This window comes from Myiozetetes cayanensis, unplaced genomic scaffold (genome assembly GCF_022539395.1).
Source record: "Myiozetetes cayanensis isolate MyiCay16 unplaced genomic scaffold, myiCay2020 scf3, whole genome shotgun sequence".
NCBI classification, from domain to species: domain Eukaryota; kingdom Metazoa; phylum Chordata; class Aves; order Passeriformes; family Tyrannidae; genus Myiozetetes; species Myiozetetes cayanensis.
In genome coordinates, this window is record NW_026087521.1 from 51,345,972 (window position 1) to 51,368,724 (window position 22,753).

The 22,753-nt window shown below is 48.7% G+C and overlaps 2 protein-coding genes across 6 annotated transcripts; one reads left to right on the forward strand and one right to left on the reverse strand.

Moving 5' to 3' along the window:
* Positions 1-110: 110 nt before the first annotated feature.
* Positions 111-12,500, forward strand: SLC16A8 (solute carrier family 16 member 8). Of its 2 annotated transcripts, none has more exons than XM_050323550.1 (5): positions 111-1,602; positions 4,806-5,113; positions 5,615-5,758; positions 6,248-7,111; positions 9,283-12,500. In XM_050323550.1, the coding sequence occupies exons 2-5, from the start codon at positions 4,885-4,887 to the stop codon at positions 9,675-9,677; spliced, it is 1,632 nt and encodes a 543-aa protein (XP_050179507.1). In that variant the 5' UTR covers positions 111-1,602; positions 4,806-4,884; the 3' UTR covers positions 9,678-12,500. The 2 variants fall into 2 exon arrangements, with proteins under 2 accessions (XP_050179507.1, XP_050179506.1); XM_050323549.1 differs by having other exon boundaries at positions 4,877-5,113.
* PICK1 (protein interacting with PRKCA 1) lies at positions 12,245-22,166 on the reverse strand. Of its 4 annotated transcripts, none has more exons than XM_050323565.1 (13): positions 22,105-22,166; positions 21,235-21,326; positions 20,381-20,492; positions 19,789-19,917; positions 19,599-19,665; positions 18,240-18,329; positions 17,757-17,810; positions 17,595-17,657; positions 17,118-17,251; positions 16,298-16,390; positions 15,248-15,298; positions 13,834-13,978; positions 12,245-13,579 (listed from the first exon to the last, which is right to left on the reverse strand). In XM_050323565.1, exons 2-13 carry the CDS (start codon positions 21,273-21,275, stop codon positions 13,338-13,340), a joined length of 1,221 nt encoding a protein of 406 aa, XP_050179522.1. In that variant the 5' UTR covers positions 21,276-21,326; positions 22,105-22,166; the 3' UTR covers positions 12,245-13,337. The 4 variants fall into 4 exon arrangements, with proteins under 4 accessions (XP_050179522.1, XP_050179523.1, XP_050179524.1 ...); XM_050323566.1 differs by lacking the exon at positions 22,105-22,166 and adding an exon at positions 21,682-21,950; XM_050323567.1 differs by lacking the exon at positions 22,105-22,166 and adding an exon at positions 21,464-21,950.
* Positions 22,167-22,753: the final 587 nt, after the last annotated feature.

Genomic DNA, 22,753 nt, shown 5'->3' on the forward strand with positions numbered 1-22,753 from the left:
CAGGAGGAGGAGGATGGGTGATCCCCACCAGCACTGGGGCCATCACAGCTGACCATGGTCATGGCATTGGACACTGCAGTGCTGTAGGTCCAGATGGGGCAGCTGCCAGTCCAGGGGTCCAGGGTGGATATGGAGAGCACCAGGAGGGTTGCACCACCCCCTGCATCACCGGCTGCCTCTTGGGCCCCCCAGCTGTTGTGCCACTGGATGGCAGCAAGGCCCCACTTCCCGGCTGCCACGTGTGGGCAGGCATGTCCTCCCTGGGAGGACAAGGCCCCACGGCCATCTTCTCCTCGCCCACCCTGGGGCTGCTCAGGGCAGGGGGAAATGCTCCCCTGGGACCTGTGAGGGCCTCATCAGCCTGGGGATACCCTACGTGTGCTGGGGAGCCCTCACGGGAGAGGCAGCGTGAGCGAGGGAGGGAGCGGGAGCAATGGCCGAGGCTTAGCCGATTAGCCTTATTAATAGACGTTAAACCCCGGCTGGGAGTGCTGCCAAGTTCCTGCAGCACCCCCCTTGAGAGGCTGAGGGGGTTTACAGCCCAAGCCTTTCCTTCCCCAAAACACCAGCTGGAGTGAGCGGGAGTGAGCTGGAGTGGGCTCCAGCCCCGTCCCTGGAAGTAAACAGGTTCCCCCATGTTGCCAGACGCTCTTTGTAAGTCAGCCACGAGGGGGTTGTTTTGGAGGGGATTATTGAGATGCCAGGACTGAGCTGGATCAGGTAGTTTGAGCCATGGCTGGCAATGATTCCTCAGCTGATGCACCTTGTCTTCCTTCTGTGCTGGGCACATGCCCTGCCAAACCTCTCCAGCTCTTCTTCGTCCTTCTGGCTGGCAGTTTAGGAAGTGGTGGGGTGCTTCAAAAGCAGCACCTTCCCCCATTTTGCCCCTTATTGAAGCACGGGCCCGCGTTCTCATCCTCCACTGCCCCCTCCCCAGCACCCTCGCTCCTGGCTGGGTCCACCAGCAACATCCCCCAGCCTTACTCTGCTTCTGCCTGACTTGATCCCTCTGAATCTACCCCTGCCAGCCTGCCCCACCCTGCTGGGGGAAAGGCAAGGAGCCCCTGGGCAGCAGGATTACCAAGGGATTCGGGCTGCGGCAGGCAGCCACCTCGTCCCCATTGGCTGGAAAAGCCTCTTAAAAGTGCAGAAGTGCTTTCTGCCCGCTCAGCACCCGCTGGTCTCTGCCGACCTGAAACCATAAGCAGCTGCTGACCCACATCCACACTGGGAGTGCTGTAGGGCACTACTTGCACCCACAGTAGGCAAGGGGGTCCCCCACACGGGGTATCCTCTCAAATTGGCCATAGGCAGCTTTGCTGGACATCGTCGGAACTGGAGGAAAGAAGGCTGAGAGCGGGATTAGCTGTCTTGTGAGGACGTAGCTGCCCCAAAGGAAGAAGTGGAGCACAAGAGACTGCTCAACAGGTGCTAGATTCCTGTAGGCCCACCATTCCTGTGCCCGCCATGGAGCAAAGATCCAGCAGGACCATCTAACCAGGCACCTTCATCTAGAGCCAGAGGGAGAAGGAAACGCTGCTGACGGGTCTGCCCAGCCCTTGGAGGCTCAGCTTGTCAGGAGGTCATCGTTTCATTGCACAGGTCAGTGGCACGGGGGAACGTTTGCATACTTGCTCTGACAGTTTTTGGGACAGCTTCCCCCATGCCTTTGCTTATTTAATCCTCTAAGAAATGCTTTCCCAGAGCATTGTCTGTGGGCTGGGGAGGCTGCTGGTGTGAATTGTGGCCCATGCATTTGATAAACAGATCCCCTCACCCCATCTGTACTGTGTGGAGGTACTAAGAGCCATCTTAGCATTTATGTGGACCCTCCGGGATGCAGCTTGTCCAGCACAGTGGGGCTTTGCTGGGCACCATCCAGCACTGGCTGCACTGTGCTCTATGTGTGTCCAGGGATTGGCAGCCACATCTCAACCTGCTGTGGTCTTCTCCCTCCTAACCTGGGCTTGTGACTTCTGGTGCTGGTGCAAGTCTTCTCCTTGCACCCATTTTAGCAAGCTCTGTGGCAGTGCCAGCTCTGTGGTGCACTGGAAAGGATAGGTGCCTATGCTGATGAGCATTCAGGTGCATGTGAACTTATACATGATATTTTTACCTGTGAATAAAGCTCCTTAACTAAAGAGAAAATGATAGCAAGCTGTAGAGTGCGCAAAGGCAGGTGCAGAGTACCTGGTGTGTCCACTGTGTGCAGGTGTGAGCTGAAAAGTGTATGTGCTGTGTTAGGAACAAGGCAGCTCTGAACTGCCTGGCTCAGCACTGGGATAAATCTCCAGCAGAGGTGTGCTACAGCATATCGGCCTTGGAAGCATCTCCACGGGTGAGCTCCTCTGGTGCATTTCATCTTTTTCAGCTAACATAGAGCTGCAGGCAGGTAAAAATGCTTTAATGCTTAACTGCGTGGTTGCGTAGCACTGAGCAAGTGGCTCCTGTGGAGGTACCCGTCCAGCTCCAAACTCAAACAGCACTGACGGATATTTGTCTTACCTGCTCTTCAAAATGAGATGCCATGGACTCAGGCAATGCTACAGAAATCTCTGAAGAGCCTGTCACAGTCAGACAAATATTTTCTTGCTAGGAAGCTGGCGGGGGGCTGCGGGTTTCAGGGAAAGATGAATAGCACTGGTTTGATTCCTTTGATTTGTGGTGTGGGATGTGATCAAGAAGAGCGAGGCTGGGAAAGGGGACTTGGATAAAAAGTCTCAGGGTGTTTTTGGTGGTTTGGCAGCTGCTCTTTTTTGAAGTAGCTATGTGCAGCACCATGTTACAGTGGTGGAGAACCAGCACTGATCAAGAAATCACTGTGCTTTGGCAGCAGGTCACCTTTTGTACAAGTGGATCTAGTTTATCAGTCAGGTGAAGCTGGGAGAGGAACAGCAGGTAGGTAATGGCAGAAGCTGAGGAGACTGTTCAATCTGGTTGTCAGAGTGCAAGTGATCCAGATAACACTGGGAAGGGTGTGAGGGGGGAGTTGGAGGTAGGGGTATGATATGGAAGTATGGGAGTCTAGGTAGCTGGAGAGTGTATAATTATTCTTTTCTTCCTTGTAATTATTCTTTGCCTTAAAAATGTCTTTATAGCACTGTGTTCTCAGTTCATGCCTTTGTCCCTAGCCACAGTCCTTGAGATCTGGGATGGGAGGGAGAGATTGGAGTAGCCTGTGCCAGCCCCTGCGGTTCAGCCTGAGAGCTGCAAGGATATGGCCATCCCTCAGAGTTGCCCCAATCCATGCTCAGAGCCAGATTCTACTCAAACTTTTTATGGCTGATGGGGTCCTGAAAGTTTGGGGAACTCTGGTGACAGGCATCTGGGTGCTGCACTGAATAACCCCCTGTGTTTTCAGGAGCAAGGGTGCCCTGTGGAGGGGAAGGAAGGGTACAGCTGAGAGTGGCTGATAGGGTAGAATCACCTCTTGCCAAGCAAGGGCCCTTTACATGCTCTGCCCCAGCTTATGCTCCCCAGACTTTGGTCTAAAAGATTTGCACTTGTTTGACATGCAGAGCAACAGCAGCTATGGGAATCAGTTCAAGTTTTCCCCATTGCTTGGAGAACACTAAGAACAGGTACTTCCTTGAGAAATGCACCCAGATCCAAAACTACCATGTTCTAGCTGTGAGTGTTGCATCCACACAAGTGTCCTTGTTCCCTCAGTAGTCTCTAGTTGGTGTGTGACTGCTGGCATTTCCCACAGCTGCCAGTGCCAAGGGATGGCAACATTGCTGCTGTCTTGTAGTCCTTCAGCCAAAGGAGCTGGGGAGAAGGGAGGACCTGTTTTGGAAGTGTACTGCCAAGAAAGATGGTGATGATAGAATACAAACTGGACCCAAAAAGCCCAGCTCATGTATGGAGAGCGCTTGTTTGATCCTACTTGGGAGCATCTATAATCAGAGTCCAGTGATGGTTTTGCATACAGGTGTGAAAATAAGCCTGAATGACCAAGAAACTGAGGCCAATGGTGCTGGAAGGGGCATGGCAGAGACCTGGTACCTAAGGGAGAAAGGAAAAACATACCCACAGCAGCCAGCTGGAGCGAAATTCCTGGGCAGCTTAAGAGCCCCGAGAGCAACTCACAAGACATCCCCTCTAATTCCCTCCTTCTCCCCACTTAGGCTTTGTTCCGGCCCCTCCATGTAGGTACAGAGCCCTAATCTCTCTGGCACGCAAATAACCACCAGTTTCCCATGCTTTCCCCCTTCACCTATTTCAAAAATCTGGTCCCTGACAGTGGGGAAGGGAGGCCAAAGGAGAATGCTGTGCACCAGGGCCTCCCAGAGGAAAGCACAGTGGGCTTAATGGATCTCCTTGCCTCACTGCTGGAGGTTTCTGTAGCAGGGCAGGTCCAGGAGGGCTCCCAGCTGGAGCAGACCAGCATGGGAGAGGCTCAAAGAAAGATTTTGGGAACCAAAAAGGGTTCACATTGCTGGTCTTCACCTCACACCACCTGCAGGCGAGGCTAGATATGGAGCAAGTGGGGTGCTGCAGATCCTAATGCCGCATCAGATGCAGTTCTCCAGGCTCAGCTGGGAATTGTGACAATGCTCAGCTGTGTCTGACTGGAGGTTATGGAGCTGTTGGGCTGCCCCAGGCTCAGGAGGAGCTTCCCACCTTTGCCCAGCTGAGGCATGATCTTGCAACCAGAATTAATCCTGCCTTGCTTGGCAGGATGAAGGTGCAAAGAGCTGATGTGGTCCCTCTGTGGAGGCTCTCAGAGCGTGGAGGTGGTGGGCATGGAGAGAAACCTTGTAGTAAACATCTGCCTGCTCTGTTTTTCTCTACTCTTCTTTCAGTCCCTGAATATTATTTCCTCTCTCTCTCTCTGTTGCCCTACTTCCTTCCTTCCCCACCTTTCCCTTCCTAGGCTAGACGATGGGGAGACCTGACCCAGAGGAAGGGCAGCTCCCAGCTCCTGTGAAGCCCCCGGATGGTGGCTGGGGCTGGATCGTGCTCTTTGGCTGCTTTGTGATCACCGGCTTCTCCTATGCCTTCCCAAAAGCCGTCAGTGTCTACTTCAAGGAGCTCATGAAAGATTTCCATGTTGGCTACAGTGACACAGCCTGGATCTCCTCCATCATGCTGGCCATGCTCTATGGAACAGGTGATGCTTGGACACACTTCCCCCTCCCCAACTTGTGCCTTCCCCACTCTGCCATGGGCCCAGACCATGTCTCCACGGACCCTTCTCATGCTTACTGGCCTGGTCATGAACCAAGATGCAGAATACAATTGTCCAATCACTTCTCTTCTAGAAATGTGCTGCATTTCATGTCCCTGTTTCCTCTGCCCCAGGAGACCTCAGGGATCACCTCACCTGCCTCTTAGGCAGTTGTTTGCTTCCACTGCTGAAGTGTTGTCCCCATCACACCATAACCTCTTGTTCCTAGGGAACAGGGGTCTGAGGGCAGAGAAAAGCAGAAATCTCCACACCACAGCCTCTCTCCCTTGGCCAGGCCCCTTGGATATGTATCTAAGCAACCAAGTACCAATCTCCATCATTACTGTTTCATCTTTCCCGAGTGCCCTGCTTGGGCTACCTGTCATTTCCCAGTTGTCCTGTTTCCTTCTTGTCTCCTACTCTGTCTCTTCTGCTTCCTCCTAGGACCAGTATGCAGCATCATGGTGAACCAGTTTGGCTGCCGGCCCGTGATGCTCATCGGCGGGCTGCTTGCTTCCGCTGGGATGATCCTGGCATCTTTTACCACCAACATCATTGAGCTTTATCTGACAGCTGGTGTGCTGACAGGTGAGAGTCCCATGAGTTGGTGGGGGACAACACAGGCTTACCTGGGGAGAAGCCAAGACCGTGTTGCATTTCTCTTTAGCACTGCCATGTCTAGCATCAAGTCTCCCCTCATCTATTTGCATGTGCTAGGGGAAGCATCTAATCCTTAATGTTGCACTTGTGAGGAATGCATCTGCTGGATCTAAACAGGCAGGGCCTGTGGCTGAAGGGAGAGAGACAGGAGAAGTGGTGCTCAGCGAACATGGCAGTTGGGGTGGTGTCAGTATATGATGCTAGGGGAGCCTGGCAAAGCTCCTGTATAAGGCACAGGTCCTGCCTAAACATGGCCACAGTCACCTGATTCAAATACACTTCAGGCTTGTGAGGAACATGTCCATCCCACCATGGACTTCAGGCTAGGATAGTCTGAGTGGAAGTTTTCAGCTTGTTGCAAACCACACTCATGTTCTTGCGCTCCCTGTCTGACTCTTGACTCTCACTTTCATGTAGGTCTGGGTATGGCGTTGAACTTCCAGCCCTCACTGATCATGCTGGGCACCTACTTTGACAAGCGTCGGCCTCTTGCCAATGGACTGGCTGCTGCTGGCAGCCCCGTCTTCCTCTCCTCCCTCTCTCCACTGGGGCAAGTGCTGCTGGAGAAGTTTGGTTGGCGAGGAGGGTTCCTTATCATGGGGGGCCTTCTGCTTAACTGCTGCACTTGTGGGGCAGTTATGAGACCCCTGGATATGGGCATGAAGCGGAAGATGGGGAAAGCTCAGGACAAATATGAAGCCAAGGAGATGCTGCCCATAGGAGGGAAATCAGAGGAGGGAATCAGCACCACTGATGGAACCAAGAAAGCCAAGAAAGGCAAGAAGAAGCCCAAGAAAGGAAAGAAGCTTCTGGATTTTAGTATCTTTTCCAACCGAGGGTTTATCATTTACACTATTTCAAAATTCATCCTGGTCTTGGGCCTCTTTGTGCCCCCCATATTGCTGGTCAACTATGCCAAGGACACAGGCGTACCAGACACGGAGGCTGCGTTCCTGCTCTCCATCATCGGTTTCATAGACATCTTTGCCCGCCCAGCCTGTGGCATGGTGGCAGGGCTGAAGTGGGTCCGCCCGCACGTGGCGTACCTCTTCAGCTTCTCTATGCTCTTCAATGGCTTGACAGACATCTGCAGTGCCAGGGCGAGCAACTACACAGGGCTGGTCATCTTCTGTGTCTTTTTTGGCATCTCTTATGGCATGGTGGGAGCACTGCAGTTCGAGGTGCTGATGGCCATCGTTGGCTCCCAGAAGTTCTCCAGTGCCATCGGGCTGGTCCTACTTATCGAGGCTTTCGCTGTGCTCATCGGTCCACCCTCTGCAGGTAGGTCTTCTACTGCAAAACAAAGGTGATTCGTTTGGCTGCCATTCCACAGTATTGCAGGTATGGGGCATGGACACACTATTTGAAGAAAGACCCTATTTCTCAACTTTAAATTTCCTCTGGAAGCTGAGAGGTGATCTCTGCCTTCATTGTCAATGTTGCATAAAGTCACGTTATGGATAGGGTCAGGCACATGCTGCAGGCAATCCTTTGAGAGTTTTCATCAGGACAAAGCAGGAGTCTTTCAAGTTCGCCATGTGTCCACAGCCTTTTAATAGGTACTGTAAATAGCAACCTCAATTTGTGATGGCCCCAATCCCATGACACAGGTGTTTTGGTGTCAATCGAGTCAAAACAGTTTGTACAGCCCCCTGAGGCATTTGCTGTTACTTTTTTTTAAGAGGATTAAGACACCCACAGCTTTTCAGCCTGCCTAGTCTAGGTCACAGACCCTGGTAAGGTCTGTGCCCCACAAACTGCCCATAAACTGTTGAATGGAGAGACCCTTCACCCAAAAGATTGGTTTAGGTTAATGTTAAGTGTCTGATTAGGTCTAAGAAAGCCAAATCACGCCAAAGCCTTATTTCCAAATGAAGTGCAGTTTCCTGCATGTGTGATTTGTGAGGAAGAGTCAGGGACAAGACCATGGGCAAATCCCCAGGCAGGAACTACTCCATTGCTTCCTGCACTGCCTTCCTTTAGTTGTAACACATGGACTAAAGCCCATCAGTGAAGACCTCGGTGTGAAAGATCTGTACCCCAGCAGTTATGAGCAAAACTTGCCCTCAGTAACTCCACCCAGCTCTCAGGTAAAAATTGGTGGCCCTCTTAGTGCTAACAATAATTCATGTCTCACCTTGTAAGCGGTGGGGCAGTTGGCAGTCCTAGGCCAGGGAGGGTCAAGAAATAAGTGTCTTGGAGTCATCTGTAGAGAGATCATAGTGGGAGAGGAGGATTTAACAGTGCCTTGCTCAAAGGAGCAAGGCACACCAGTGGGTGGTGACAGGGGACATTCCTCAGCTCTCCTACCTCAGTTCAGCTGTGCCTTGGTACTGTGTGCACGCACAACGGAATGCAGACTGTGCAGGCTCACCAAAGAATGGTGTTGGGAGCAGCCAAGTCATGGTTCCCACTTTCCTTGCTGCTGCAGCACCCCTGGTGCAGGAAGCTCGAGTGTGCTGAGAAACCTGATGGCTTGGACTGGGGGGAGCAGGACTTGGGGGGAGCAGGACTCAGGGGGAACAGTGCTCAGCTGGGAGAAGGGGTTTGAACAAAGTGGCTTTGTTTGGTGTAATCCTCCTGAGCTGCTTCCCGCCCCGTGGGGCTGAGGGGGTTTGGCACAGGATAAGCTGCACACACACGCACACACACGCCTGCCCGCTTGTGCACGCAGTCTCCTCACTTGCCATCCGGCTTGGGTGAATTGGGGCACATTCACCTGGGGGGGATTTGCCACATGCCTCCCATGACTGCTCCAGGAGGCACCTCAGTGTGTCCTGGGGCTGGTTTCAGGTCATGCACTGTAGTGCAGCAGGGACTGGGGATCACATGCACAGTCAGGAGCATGCAGGACTGGGATGAAGTCTGCAGTCCCATGGCCACATCCTGACTGCGGTAGGGCAGCTGCTGAGGCTCCCCAGCACCAGAGACTGGGAACCCTGCCTCCATTGCCAGCCCCAGTGCTTTCAAGATACATTGAGAACATTTCTTTGGTAGAGAAACCATCAGGTGTGGGCCAACCAAAGGGATTTCTTTGTCAAAGAGAGGTTTCTTCTTCACTTCAGAATGTTTTCCAGACATAATAGCTTAACAAATAGCAATGCCTCTCAAATTTTCTTTTCTGAGACTTGACCAGCCAAGTCATGAGAGACTTTGCTCACCTTGGCAAGAAGAAGGTGGCCCACCATGGTGCAAGACCATAACATCAGTGTGTCACAATTACTTCAGGTTCTTCAAACAAGGGAAAACACCATCCCTGCACTCTTATGGTACTTTCCCTGGTGGTACAGTGTGGCTCTTGCCCAGGGTGATTTTTAGACATTCAGGTTTCTTGCTCTTCCATTGAGGAATGGGTCCTCAGACAAATGTAGGTGCTGCCCACCTGTGGTGGGCTGTCTGTGCAGGAGTGCATGGGCTGAAGCTGACCCCCTCATTTCTTCTTCAACCACCAGGCCGGCTGGTCGATGCTCTCAAGAACTATGAGGTGATCTTCTACCTGGCAGGCTCAGAGGTGGTGCTCTCTGCTCTCTTCCTGGCTGTCGCCAGCTACTGCTGCCTGAACCGAGGGAAGAAGAAGGAGCCTCCCCCAGAGAACAACCCCTCTGCCGGAGGTGGGAGCGACACCGAGGAAGCAGAGTCTGACGTGCAGGAAGCCGAGGAGCACAGCAGTGACAACCACCAGCCGGCCCACAGCACTGACAATGCCGTGGTGGCAGCCAACGAGGAGGCCAACCACGTGGCAGAGGAGCAGAGCGGGGAGGGAGGCGGGTGTCCTGCGGGGGACAGGGAGGTGTTGGCACGAGACGGCTGCAACGCTGACCAGACGGTGGAGAGGGACAGTTTCTAGCCAGGGCAGGGGAACAGGGATGTATAAAACTGGCCTTGCGTGCATGCACCTCAGCATGGGAGGGTAGGTGGGATATGGGGAGGAGAAAGCTGGGACAAAGGCAGATGTAAGAAGAAAGAGGGAGAGGTATAATAGCTGGTCCTTAAGTACATATGTCCACATACCTACCCAGTGATATGACTACTTGCATCCTGCACTCATGCTGGTACAACACAGGCTCAAAGCAGCCCAAACACCAAAAAGAAAAAAAAAAAAATCTTTCCTTACTTTCAAACCAGCCCTGGAGAAAGTCTTCTGAAGAGGCTGCCAAGGACTCTCCTTTTCCTTCTGCATTGTCACAATACTGAACACAAACAATTAGAGACTCTTTGTAATCAGATCTGGTATGCTTTGTTCTGGTGTCAGAGTTTCCTTCACCCCATTTCCAATGGTTGGGATAGCATCAGTCTCATTGGCAGTGGGTTTAGGAGGTCGTGTAATTCATAGCTATCACCTGGGCCACCTTCAGCTACCACCAGCATGGGGGTAGACACCACGTTCCCTGCAGTATCCCCCTTGGGCGCTGCCAAACCGCGGGGGGCCACCAGCTCCAACCACCTCTGTCCGGTGCAGCTTTTGTGGATGGTAAAGCTGGGGCATTGACACGTGATGCTGCTTTTCCAAGCAGGGAAGTGCTGTGTTAGAGGCTGCTGCTGAGGTACAAGAAGAAGACATCTAAGAAAGGCTAATGCCATTAGGTGTGCAGCCACAATACAGAGCCTCGCTGACAGGAATAGCACCAAGCCAGCTTTATCTAGGCTCAAGTGAGTCCTGTTTGACGTGTGAAGGGAACAACCTGGCCCCTATGGGGGTGGGGGTTTCAGGGCAGGTAAATAACCATGTCCCAAGCAATTATCCACTGAGCAGGAATGGCACCAGACATGCCTGTGTTTTCCTTTTAAATAGAGAAAACCCCCTTACATAAAGGAATCAAAGGTAAGGCAGGAGGACAAGCCCCAGCCCCTGGGTGCCACTAAAGAGTGTTGGAGCACGTGGTAAGGCAGGCATGACCCCCTCACCCCCCGATGCAGTGGTGGATTCAGAGAGGACAACCTTCCCTGGCATGCTTAAACCACTTCTAATCTCCTTTAAGGACTGGATCTTTTATAAACACCTCTGACCAAAGCTCCTTCTTCCGGTTTCCTGAACTGCTTCACCTCAGAGACCCCAGGGAGAACCTGTGACTATAACAAGGGATCAAAAAACTAAGCAGAGGGCTACAGGGAAGGCAGCTCATGGGGCCACCAAAAGAGGCGTTTCATTCCACACCAGACTGACTACAAATTAATGGGTAATTGGTCAAACCTGCAGGACCCATAAAGCCATTTAAACACAGCAGGAGCATGAAGGAAAGGGTTTCATTATAGATGCTCCCAAGCAAAAAGCAGTAAATGATAAGCAAAATAAAGCTTATTATAAAATTGAAGAATATCAGTTTAAGAAGAGACAGAAGAACTGGAAATTGGAGGGGAGAAAGTAAATCCCATGGGGCTGTACCCTGCCCCACCTTGGGTAACACCACTGTTAGATCTGATTTTGAGCCAGTCATAGTGGTGACTTTGAGCTTTTTCCTATTCAAACTCACTTTGAAACTTTGCAGTTCAGAATAAGTACTGTGACAAACCCGAGATGGGAAGCCCTGTGGGAATGGGAGCAGCAGCAAGAGTGATGGGGCCCTTCATTCATGATGTAGGCCTTCATTCACTGCTCTGCAAGCTTGTTCTCCCTCCTCACAAGGTAAGATCCAGATATTTCTGTTCCACCAAGTTGCTCTGCAGCTCTTTCCCCAGCCATACCAAACCCCTGTCCCCCAGGCTGCATTTCCCTTATTCACTAGTGCCTCTTCCAAGAAGGAGCTCACAACTTCCCAGAGGTCCAAGGTCCACAGCATGAAAACAACTGCCCTTGTCAGCGAGGCAGGTCACTAGAACAAGGTCCCCTCTGTTTCCTTGTCACCAGTCAAAAAAATTTCCCACTAAGCCTCCCGTTCTTAAATCTTCTCTCAAAAGCACAGAGAAGTGCTTAGGGTATGAGATCTCACTAGAGATGGTGCTGCAAGATTTCCAGAACTCTTCCTAAAAACCCAGCTATGCTGCCTTCCACTTTGCCTTGCTGGCTTTTAGACAGGCTCCACTGAAGCCTGTTCCTCTCAACTGCTCCATGTTTTGGCACAACAGCCAGCTCTGAAAGAGGATCAGGGACTTAAGCATCAGCTGAAACTTGTGATGCAACAGCTGAGCTGTGTGGAAAAGCTGGCCGTGGAGGGGTGCAAGGATGCCACCTTAGCAGGACTGAGGCAACTGGTGGCTTTAAAAGGACAGTGTTCCCCTGGGAAGCCAAGACACAGAGAAGCTGGTGTTACATGGAAGACTGGCCTTGCTACAGTATTTATAAGCCTCTTCCTCGGGAAACCTGTGCTGCAGGGATCACCATAGCTTGGTACAGGGATTACACACCAGTATGAGCAAGAAAAAAATGGCCAGCACATGACACCCATCTTCCAGCATACACCCATGAAGGACAGGAAATGGAATGTCACATTTTTCTTTATTAGAGACAACAGTCAGTACACCGGAGTCCATCTAAATTTTCCAGAGCAGCTTGACCACGAGATGGCTTTCTTGCAGGCACCCACTGAGATGAAGAAACTCCAAAAACAAATCAAAGAGAAAACCAAACCAAACCAAACATCTCAATCATAAATTAATGCCCTTAAATAACTTCTCTCATGACCACTAGAATGAAATGACAGAGAAGTCAAAACCCTTGCCCTGAGAAGCACACCACTCCTGGCAGTTGTGCTGCCCACTAACAGAGAAAGTGCCATCTGCATCTGGGGTTGGCCCACAGGGATGGAGGGAGGGGAAGAGAAAAGGAAACAAGCAGCCTCACCTACCTCAGGTTTCCTTTTCCTTCTTCCCTTGTGCTGGGGAATGGGATGTTAGCTACTGCTGTTGGCTGGTCCAGAGGCAGCACAAAGTGGTTGTGCAGAGAGGAGAGCATGGGGTGGTACACTAGTAATGCTCTGAACTAAAAAAATCGCAAAGCCTCTGTCTGAAGTGCATGTCTTCCTCTCTCCTCAAGGCTTTCCATCTCTCCTCTGTAGTTTAAGGATGGGATATTTCCATCATGGTTCTAAGGTGGCTCCTTAGAAGGAGCTTGGAGATAGCGAGTGGTGGGGTGAATAAAACAATGCTGATGCTAACACTTTCCCAGAGCACAAGGGGAGGACAGAAGGGGGCTGTTCTCACCGTTCATAATCAGATCCAAACCATTAGCTGGCTTCCATGTGCCAAAAGGGAGCGGTGCTTCCCATGTGCTCAGCGGAGTCCTGTCTGCCCAGAGCCACATGGCAGTGTGGTAGGGGGTTTTCCTCCCCACACCTCAGTACCCAAGTTGGGTAGCAGAAGTCTCTGGGGGCAAAAAGAATATCCAGGCAAACAAGCAAAGGAAAAGCGAGGAAAGCAGAGGTTGGTTCCAATCCAACCAGCTACCCTCACCCAAAGCAAAGGAGGAATCCCAGGCTGGACATACACTGAAATCACAGAGGATGAATCGCCATGTGAAATACATGTTTTCATAACAGTCTGCAAAGTCTTTCCTCTGGCCGTGCTGGCACACTCAGGCATCATCAACAAGCTTTTCTCCATTTGCATCTTCCTTCCCACTACCCTCTCTCTCACTTTCTCCTTCTTCTTCTGCCCCATCTGTGTATGTGTCCTTTTGCCCATAGCTGAGAGTTGTGCGGGCAAGGTCCACCTCAATGGGAAAGACATCTGCATCTCGGAGCACAGCATAGCAGTCGTCATAGTACTTGGACATCGTGGAGACAAAACGCTGGAGCTGGAACACGATGTCCTGCACTGTAGTGAAGACACGTTGGGAAAAAAAAAATCAAGTGAAAACCCTCCTCCCAAACAGTGTGAAGGCTGTGATAAAGCCTCCCTTGCCAGCATTAGACACAGTCTCCTATGCGCTAATCCCTTTTGGATCCTGAGGGTGGATGTCTGGGCACAGCCACAAAACAGTTCTTCAGCAAAGACTCCTGAGCCGAGAGGAAGGAGGAGCACGAAGGCCAAAGCCGTGTCTGCCTGACCCCTTCAGGTTCCAGACTCACCGTGTTTCTGGTCCAGGAGCTCTATTTTCTCCAGCACGTCCTTCCTCATCTTGGCAAATCGCGTGCGAGCCTCCTGACGGCAACGCAGGATAAGGCGGTACTCGTAGTTCCCAGTGCTGACCCGGTAAAGGGGTTCACCCAGAGCCTGCCAAAAACACAGCACCATTTCAGAGAACTCCCACAACAGTGCTTGTACACAGTTTGCCTACGAGTGTGGACTCACAGTGACTGTGGGTTACTACAGAACTTTCAGGCTCATGGGAACTGTAGTCAGGAAGAAGAAAACATGAGGAACACTGAGCCACATCAACAGCTGGCACTCAGTGAGGTCATTTTGAAGGCCAAATACGCACCCACCACAGTAAAGAAAAGCACCACTACTAAGCAATGACAGGCACCTTTCAACGCAGCATGGAGAAGTGGCACGGCTTATCTGGACTATTAAGACAAGCATTATGAACAAACAAGTTTCTATCAATCATACAAAAAATCGTGCCCTCCTCTGCAAGCTTTGCCCTGCGTGGATTGCACAAGAAACCCCATGGTATCTACAACCATCCAGACACAATGCTGGAAACCATACAGGAAGAGACCTATACGTTGCCCCACAAAATACTTTTGAGAGGAAGGTGTTAGGTCTGTCAGCAGAACAGCACCCTGCCCCTGCACCTGTAAATATAACACATACGTAAAAATCCATGTTACGGACTGCGGTTCGCTAACGCACACTGTATCTGCCAAAACCCAGACATGTTACTGTGCTGGGCAACTGATATTCTTTCCTTCCTATTTAGAAGGAAAGACACAATGAAAGATTGCGTTAGGAAAGTTTTATTCCTTCCTGGCACTTGGGAACTAGGCATTCCAAAAAAATCAAATGCCTGCTCTGAGATGGATACCTACGATAAAAAAAGATCTTACTTTTATGCAGGGAAACTGGGATGTATGGGACACCTTTAGCTATCTTAAACAGAGCTGTCAAGGATTAAAGTCATAAAACCCTCAGTTATAAAAACCCTATTGTTAAGAGATCTTTAATCAATTTTCCTCACTTACAAATGCAGTTTCACATGAGTTTTGCTGCAGAGAAGCTAAACCTCCATTTCTCAGAAACAAGCCCAGAATTAATGATAAGCTGTACACTACACACAAATGGAATCTGTGAAGATAACACCTTAATCCTCCTTACATAACCTAATCGTACTTAAACACTGAGAGAGGCAGCCACTGAGAGAACAAGCTGCAGAGATGTCTGGTCCCTCTACTAGTGATTCATGGCAGTTATTGGCAGGCAGCATTTAAGGATCCCAACTTTCTAGTAGTTAAGAACAAACGTGTGTAATTCTTAGGATGCATTCACTAACTGGTGTGCCAATAGGCATAGGAGGGCTTTTGCAATTGTACTGGTACTCACAATGCAGCTGTACTCTTCATCGTCCATCTCTTTGACTTTCAGGCAATAAGACTTTGTAGATTTTAAAATAATTAAAACAAAACAAAACAAGAATGAAATATTAAAAACTAGAGGCAATTTCATCATCACCCATACCCATAGAGCTGTATCATTTCAAGCCTTCCTTCAATGCTACAGTCACTGAGGAAAGCACAGTGGGATCAGAGCATATTAAACATCCAAGGTAGAAAGAAAATCTATTTAGAGAAAGATGGGGAGAGACAACAGTGGGGGAGAGACAACAGTGGGGGAGAGACAACAGTGGGGGAGAGAGAAGGTGCTTAGTATTTTTATTAGAGGCAAATACTTTATGTAAGTATAATCTAGTAAAAGAAAAATCCTGTGTTCATCTGCTGTCTGGGAAAACAGAGTACAAGACAAGTATGAGACAGGAATAAATAAAGAGAGAAAAAAAGATTAATTGCAGGAAGGATTGAGGTAGGAAGAGATGCTGCCATATTCCTTTGCCTTAGGACTGTAGCTCCAAATACTTCTCTCAACAGATAAAAGGAAATAATTCTTGAAGTTATAGAACAGGTGCACTTAGCAACCTTACCCTTTCTGGGTGTAGAAAACAAGGGGGAAGTGGAATGAAGAAAGAAAAAAATGGCATGGTCTAAATGAAAGCAAATATGACTTGACAGTCATTTACTTTGGCTAAAGAAGACTACCCAAAATTACCAGAAAAATATGGACTGGAGATCTATTTAGAGAAGTTCAAGAGCATAAGTTGCATAAGAACTCTCTGCAAATCAGGAAATTAATTCATTTAGAAAATAAATCATCTGAGTTCTGGGAGATCTTTCTAATCAGTGAGAAGTATTAGGTTGAAAGCAAGTGCCTGAATCTGAGTAATCTGGCAGTAAACAAAGAACTGGAAAAAATAATGCATTCTCTCATGCACTGTGGAATGACAGATTTGTGATTGTATAGGCTATGTGAGTTTCAGGATGATTCTATGAAACTTAATTTCAACCAGTACTTAAGAAAACCTAAAAGCAAGCAGCTCACCAGATATTCAAACTTGACATCCAGGTATTTTTTGATAGTCAGCCTTGTGTCAGGAATGGCTTTATTCAGATATGTATTCAAATCAGTAAGCATCTGCAAGGGAAACACCCAGCTGCTGAATATATAAGTATGACTATTCATCAAGTAACCTTCTACCCAAAGTATGGCAGGAGACTGCCTCAAGTTAACTCTTTTTTGAACTACAGCAGATTTGAAAGAAAATGTTTGCTCATGACTCAGAATTGTCACTGTTAGAGCTTCCCTAACTGTCACTGGCAAGTGGTTTCAGTGTTAGAAATGCATGACCCACTTCTAGTCTGAAATCATCTACTTTTGACTTGTCTTGTTTCATTTTCAGCTGGTCCTGAAAACAGCTCTGCTGGACTCAAAAGTCTCACAACCCAACACTGTCCACCCAACATGGAACTGAAAGTGGTGCCCAAACCAACATCCTCTTTGCTAAACTAATTGGACAGATCCCCTGGAGACTCTCAAATATACTGACTGAAATCCTTAACTTGTTCCTGGATGGCTTATCTAAACTCTTTGAGTGACATCTTTTAATTACAGGTACTACCCCCTTATTCCCAAATGGAGAGGAATATAGTCACATGCAAAAGTCACAGGACAAGACTGATACACTCCCTATGTTACCTCTCACATTCTTTTCATGATAAAGAGTGCCCTCAAGGAAAGCAGACAAGGACTGTTCTTCCCACAACGAATAAGTTTTCAGATCACACCTTCAAAGACAGGTTTCTGCCTTTCTAGATTCCCCTCTCTTCTCCAGACCCTTTACTCCCATGGTTAAATTCTTTACCGGCTTGATTGTTTTCAGAAGGTGAATGCCAAACTTCTCAATGTTGCGATGGGCATCAGCAAATTTCACAAAGGCTTCACTGGCAGCTGGTTGTGGCTCCCTTACACCAATGACAGAGAAAACATCTCCAAATGCTGGATGAGCGGAATAAAAACAGATGAAAGAGGAGGTCAGCCCTGGAGAAAAATCTTGCCTCCATTACTACAACTCCCTCCTAACAACCTTACAAGTAGCTGGGAAATGATGCTATATATTCCCTAAAGGCCAGAGGTTGGCAGGGCATTTCCTCAATGTCTCATGCACAAGACAGGGCCTGCGTTAGCACCGTGACCACTAATGCAGGAGAGTGGCCCTTCCCAGCTCATTTCTGCAACTCTTTGTTTTTTCTGAGTGTGGGAATCATGCATCTAAGTACTGACAAAAACTCCCAAAACTGGAGGTTGGAGATTTATGCTCCCTTTGCTCAAGATTCTTTACCTCTATGTGTCTGAGATAGCTCAAAGAAAGCCCTGAGAAGACTCTTGGTGTGCTCTGTCAAGCCTATGAAGGAAGCCAGAAAAAACATTTAAGTCACTTCACTGAAACATAACGGAGGCACCCTTCTCTCCCATCTGGTGTCTGATGGAAGACGCAGTTTACCTTTGTATAACTCTGCAGTCCTCTCCAGCTCCTCTAATCTCTTCACTAGCCCATCTGAATAGAAACAGAATACAGAATTACAGCAATCCAATTCAGGACATGGTGAAGACCTGATTCAGTGAAAAAACACCAGTTTAACATACTTGGTTCAAATTTCCCTCGCCCCTTAATGCCTGTCCTGTAGTACAACAGCAGGGGAAGCTTTTAAAATATCTGCAAACTTATGTTATAGTGTGGGGCCACCACTATTGGCATTCACTAATGGGTCCCTGCTTTAAATTAATTTGACCTTAGCTAACATTTAAATGGCCCCAATGACAGGTTTTATCACTCAGGAAGGGCAGAGGCAATCACAACAGTGAGGCAGAGCAGAATGCAAGAACTATAAGGAATAATGTGGACCATGCAAGTTACAATAGAAGGCAGGTAAACACTTGAGGGTGAGTGTTCCTTTAAGCAAATGTCCTCCTGAACAACACTTACCATTGCAAAGTATTGCTCGGCTTAACCCCAGGGCATCTGCTGTCCCCGAGCTCATGTTCTCTACCAGTCGATGCTTTACCTTCTTCAATACTAAAGGCGAAAAAAGAGTTGCAAACTGGGATCAGTGTCATTTCTGTGGGCATGAAAATCTCACAGGCACACTTCACTGGTTTCCCAGGCACTGGATAAAACTGCGCTTAACCCAGTACTGAGGCAGCAAGCAGAAGGAGAACACCATAGAAACAGGACGTTCTGGTCCAGCCATGCATAACACATCTTCTAACCTGCCTATCTGTTCTGCTCTCATATCCTACCTACCTCAATCAAGAGAGCTCCAGCAACTCTTTTGGAAGACTATTCCAATCAATCACTTTGCTATAAGCAACCTAACGTGATATTTGGAATTAAACTTTGCTTACGCCACTCACTGTATTACTTAAACTGAAGTGAGGAGACGAGGTTGAAAGCAAGATAAACAGGGTTTCATTCTCAGTGTTGCCCCTTCCTTTACTTTCATCTTTTCAATCCTAGTTAAATCTCTTAGTCACCTCTTGATGGAATGGTGCAAATCACACCCTGCAAATTACTAGAGAGAGTTATGCCCTCCTTGGCATCAGATGACTTAGACACATTTATTTAGAAGCAAACTTGCGGTGCCTGCATATCCCAAGAACTCAACTTAAGTCACAGTGTTCAGCATCTCTGGAAAATTCCTTATTCTCACCACACTTCTGTTTCCTCAGAAGTCCATCTCACTACTCAGGATTTTCATGAATCCCTTAGCACCATAATCACCACAAAAAGAAACGAGAACAAACAGAATAGATGGATTTTTTTGGAAAGTGAGAGACAGTTGTGTAGGCTTAGTTCAAAACAAGCACTTTACTTTAGCAATAAAGGCTCCCCTCTCCCCTCTCTCCCATTAAATATATATTTGTACAAAACTCAGTGTAGATAGGTATTTCATCACTGTTCTCCAAGCTGAGAAATTGCCAGCAGTGTTTTGTACCCATTGCTGTGTACAGCTAAAAATCTCAATAAATCAGTATAGCTCACACGTATTAAAAATAAACTGATCAAATTATTATGCAGTTGAGATTCATCAACCATGCTAAACACAGCACAGAAAAAACAAGCCTCCCACAACAATAGTCAAGCCTTGACTTAACTTTCAAGATTATTTCAAGAAGTTAGGAATGGATTTTTTTAAGCCTGTAATTTTCTTTGACAGTATCCATTTGAAAACAACTGAGTCAAGAGCAAGAAAGGAAACAGGACAAACTTTAATTTTAGCTGGGAACAATTTTTCATCCCTCCCCATTCATTTTAACACTGTACTGTGAAAGAAACCAGTCTTACCGATATCCAAAGACTTGCCCTGCTTTGGGTCAGCCTGAAGCTTGTTGTAGTGTATTGTCACTTCTCCCTGTAGAAAGAGCAAATCCAAAACTGCTGTGCTGCAAACAAGTAGCAGTGGCTTCCTTAACCCAAGGACAATAAATTGCCAACTACAACCCAGAAGGCCCAGCGGCCCCCTCCTACCTCTCACCTTTACCATCTGTATCATCTTGGCCACCTCCACCTTGGTCTTCCCTTTGACAGACTTCCCATTCACTCCTGTGATTTCATCGCCGGCTGCTACGGTGCCATCCAAGGCTGCTGGAGTGTTATCAAACACCTAGCAGAGAGGAGAAAGAGGACAAAAACAGAGTCTGGAATCAAGAGGAAGAGAAAGGTGAATGCGGGGCTAAAGAACAATTACATTCCTCCTATTTAATTCAGTTGTACTTTGTTCACGGTGAAGCCGCAGTTTTCCCCCTTCCCAAGCTATGAGGTGGGCTGATCACCTTGTTCTCTCAGGAAATTCTCACCTCCAGGTTGAACCTCCTCAAGTGTATGATTTCCTGATGTTGAGAATGTCACACTGTTCCGCTCTCATAAGAGCAGGATAATTCCAGAAGTCTTAATTTAATTCTTCCACACCTATTAGGTTCTAGGATAAGGAAATCTTATTCACTGCAAAGTGAGATGTCATCTCCCACTTTGATAAAAACAAACAGCATAGATTCCTCCACGCTTCCCATCTCTCAGGTCAACACTGTTTTACAAAGATGGTTTACTCCTCCCCCCTGAGTGCCCACCTGGACAATGTAGAGACAGGGGCAGTACTGTGCTCCTCCCCCAATGCTGATCCCAATCAGGTTCTGAGAGTCCTTCTTCAGGGTCACTGTCCCAGGTACAGTGGGGATGCCCCTAGAAGGAAAAAGGAGTAAAAGGAAAAACAGATAGGCAGAGCTGCCTCTGTACGAAACAGCTGTATCTGAGTTGATACAAACCGAAAACATAATGGGCGTTGCACATTTGAATTCATCCCTTCATCTCTGCCAGAGTCTATCAGCATGGGCTAGCAGGAACACCTTCTGGGCTATCTTTTTTGGGACTTCATGAAAGGATTAGAGGTGGGAGAGACACCCTCATGCATTGCTAGGCACTGAGGAAACACTATCATTTAGTGCTGGAGTGAGAGGAAAACTTGCACAGCATAAATGAGATGCAAATCAAGTGCTTGATGTTAAATTAATTGCTAATCTCGTCAAACCTTTTACTTGCTTAGGAAATGACAGTGTTTTCCTCCTTGTAGACCAAAGGACTCCGGAGTTTCCACTTATTCTTGTCTCTTATTATCTTTCCTCTATTGTAAGTGGTTTTTTCTCTAGCTAAGGCCAGTAATTTACAGGAGAGCTGTCAGCATTACTTTGCAATCAGAAATGCAAGGCAGCCATTGCAGAGCAACACAAACATTCTCCTTTGCTCACCAGCATAGTGATGCCTCATCCCCAGTCTCCAGAGGGAGCAAGAAATTAGGACTGAACAGCAAGTATGACGTGCAGCACAGTGACAGGAGCAGGTAAATTTATCAACTCTCATTAGATCTTGGCTGCAAAGACTATTTCCATTGTTAGAAAAAACAGGAAAAGACAAGTGAAATACTCACAGCTTATCTTCCTCAATATCATAGTCCAAATCTGCAAACATTGTTTTGGTTAAGTGGAGCCTGCTTGTCTGATGATGCTTATTTCAAACTCCCTGGGAAGAAAGAACAGAATAAACTCCAATAAATGAGTGATCTCCACAGAAAACTGCAGAGAACCAACCTGTTACACTCATTGAGCTCCTTCTCTCTGTTTTTTTTCTGAACGTCACATTATAGTCTCTGCTCTTACATCAAAGATGACAAACATGTCAAATGACTCTGGTTCTCTGCTCTGCATAAGACAGGGGAAAGTCCTCGAGTTTGAATGCTGCATATTTCAAAATGAGTATGTTTCAAAAAGACCCTGACACACGTGTAGCATTTCCAAAGCACAGAAAAAAAGGTGGTCCTTTCTTGAAGTGCTTCTTCACACGTTCGACCTGCACCACGGCTGCTAAAGACACTTACAGTTCTATCCCCTACATCCATCACACATCTCTGTGTGGTTCCTGACTTCGCAGCCAGTCATGTCACTGTCTGACGTTCACCTCCTGCCCCGGGAGGCCGCGCTAAGCTTTTCACAGAAAAGCCTCATTATTTCCCTATGCACGAACGCCGTTCCGTTTCCCATTTACATTCGGGCAGCAATTAGCAGACAGCCTTTGCCTGTGGCCTCCTAACTGCACCACATCCGACCCCAAGGGGCGAGGGCTTCACAGGCAGCCCCCCCGTGCCGCATCCTTCCCGGCGGCCGCAGCGCACGGACCGGGGGCAGGGGAGGAGCCCGGGGCGCTGGCCCGGCCGGGGAAGGGAGGGCCGCAGGACCCCCGCCCGCCCCACCGGGACCGTCCCGGGGCACCCGCGGGGGCGCCCTGAGGGGCCCGAGCTCACCGGAAGCGGCCGCGCGGCACCGTCAGACTCCCCGACACGTCACCGCCGGGGCCGCCCCGCCCCCTGCGCGCGCTCGGCCCGTTGCCATGGGGACGGGCACGCGCGGAGGCGGTGCTGCCGCGCGCCCGCCGCCATCTTGGGGGAGGAGTCCCCGTCCCTCCCTCCTTTTTCCTTTCTCTTTTTCTTTTTTTCTTTTTCTTTTTCTTTTTTTCTTTTTTCTCTTTTTCTTTTTTTTATTTTATTTTTCTTTTCCTTTTTCTTTTCTTTTTCTTTTTTCTTTTTCTTTTCTTTCTTTCTCTCTCTCTCCCCCTTTCTCTCCCTTTCTCCTTCCTTCCTCCCTCCCTCCCTTCCTCTCTTTCTTTCTTTTCATTTTCTTCTCCCTCCCTTCACTTCCTTTCCTTCCTTCCTTTCCTTTCCTTCCTTTCTTTCCCCCTCCCTCTTTTCTTTCTTTCTTCCCTCCTTCTCTCCCCCCCTCCCTTCCTCCGCTCCTTCCTCCCTCCCTCCCTTCGGCATTGCCCTCGGTGAGGAGCCAAGCTGGAGCTGCCACAGCTGCGGCAGCAGCAGCAGAAGGGGATGGGAACTGCAGAGTTGAGCAGGTTTTGTGGCGCAGCAGTTATGGGAAGGTGGTATTAGTTATTAGTGGATTGTG

What these genes read in the sequence shown, in the direction of transcription:
- PICK1 (XM_050323565.1), bottom strand. Translation starts at nt 21,275, where the DNA reads ATGTTTGCAGATTTGGACTATGATATTGAGGAAGATAAGCT. An exon ending in TTCTGAAAACAATCAAGCCG is followed by an intron (nt 16,391 to 17,117) that starts GTAAAGAATTTA and finishes TTTCCCTTGCAG; the next exon opens with ATGCTTACTGATTTGAATAC. An exon ending in GCTCCTGGACCAGAAACACG is followed by an intron (nt 13,580 to 13,833) that starts GTGAGTCTGGAA and finishes TCTTCACTACAG; the next exon opens with TGCAGGACATCGTGTTCCAG.
- SLC16A8 (XM_050323550.1), top strand. Translation starts at nt 4,885, where the DNA reads ATGGGGAGACCTGACCCAGAGGAAGGGCAGCTCCCAGCTCCTGTGAAG. An exon ending in GGCCATGCTCTATGGAACAG is followed by an intron (nt 5,114 to 5,614) that starts GTGATGCTTGGA and finishes GCTTCCTCCTAG; the next exon opens with GACCAGTATGCAGCATCATG. An exon ending in GACAGCTGGTGTGCTGACAG is followed by an intron (nt 5,759 to 6,247) that starts GTGAGAGTCCCA and finishes ACTTTCATGTAG; the next exon opens with GTCTGGGTATGGCGTTGAAC.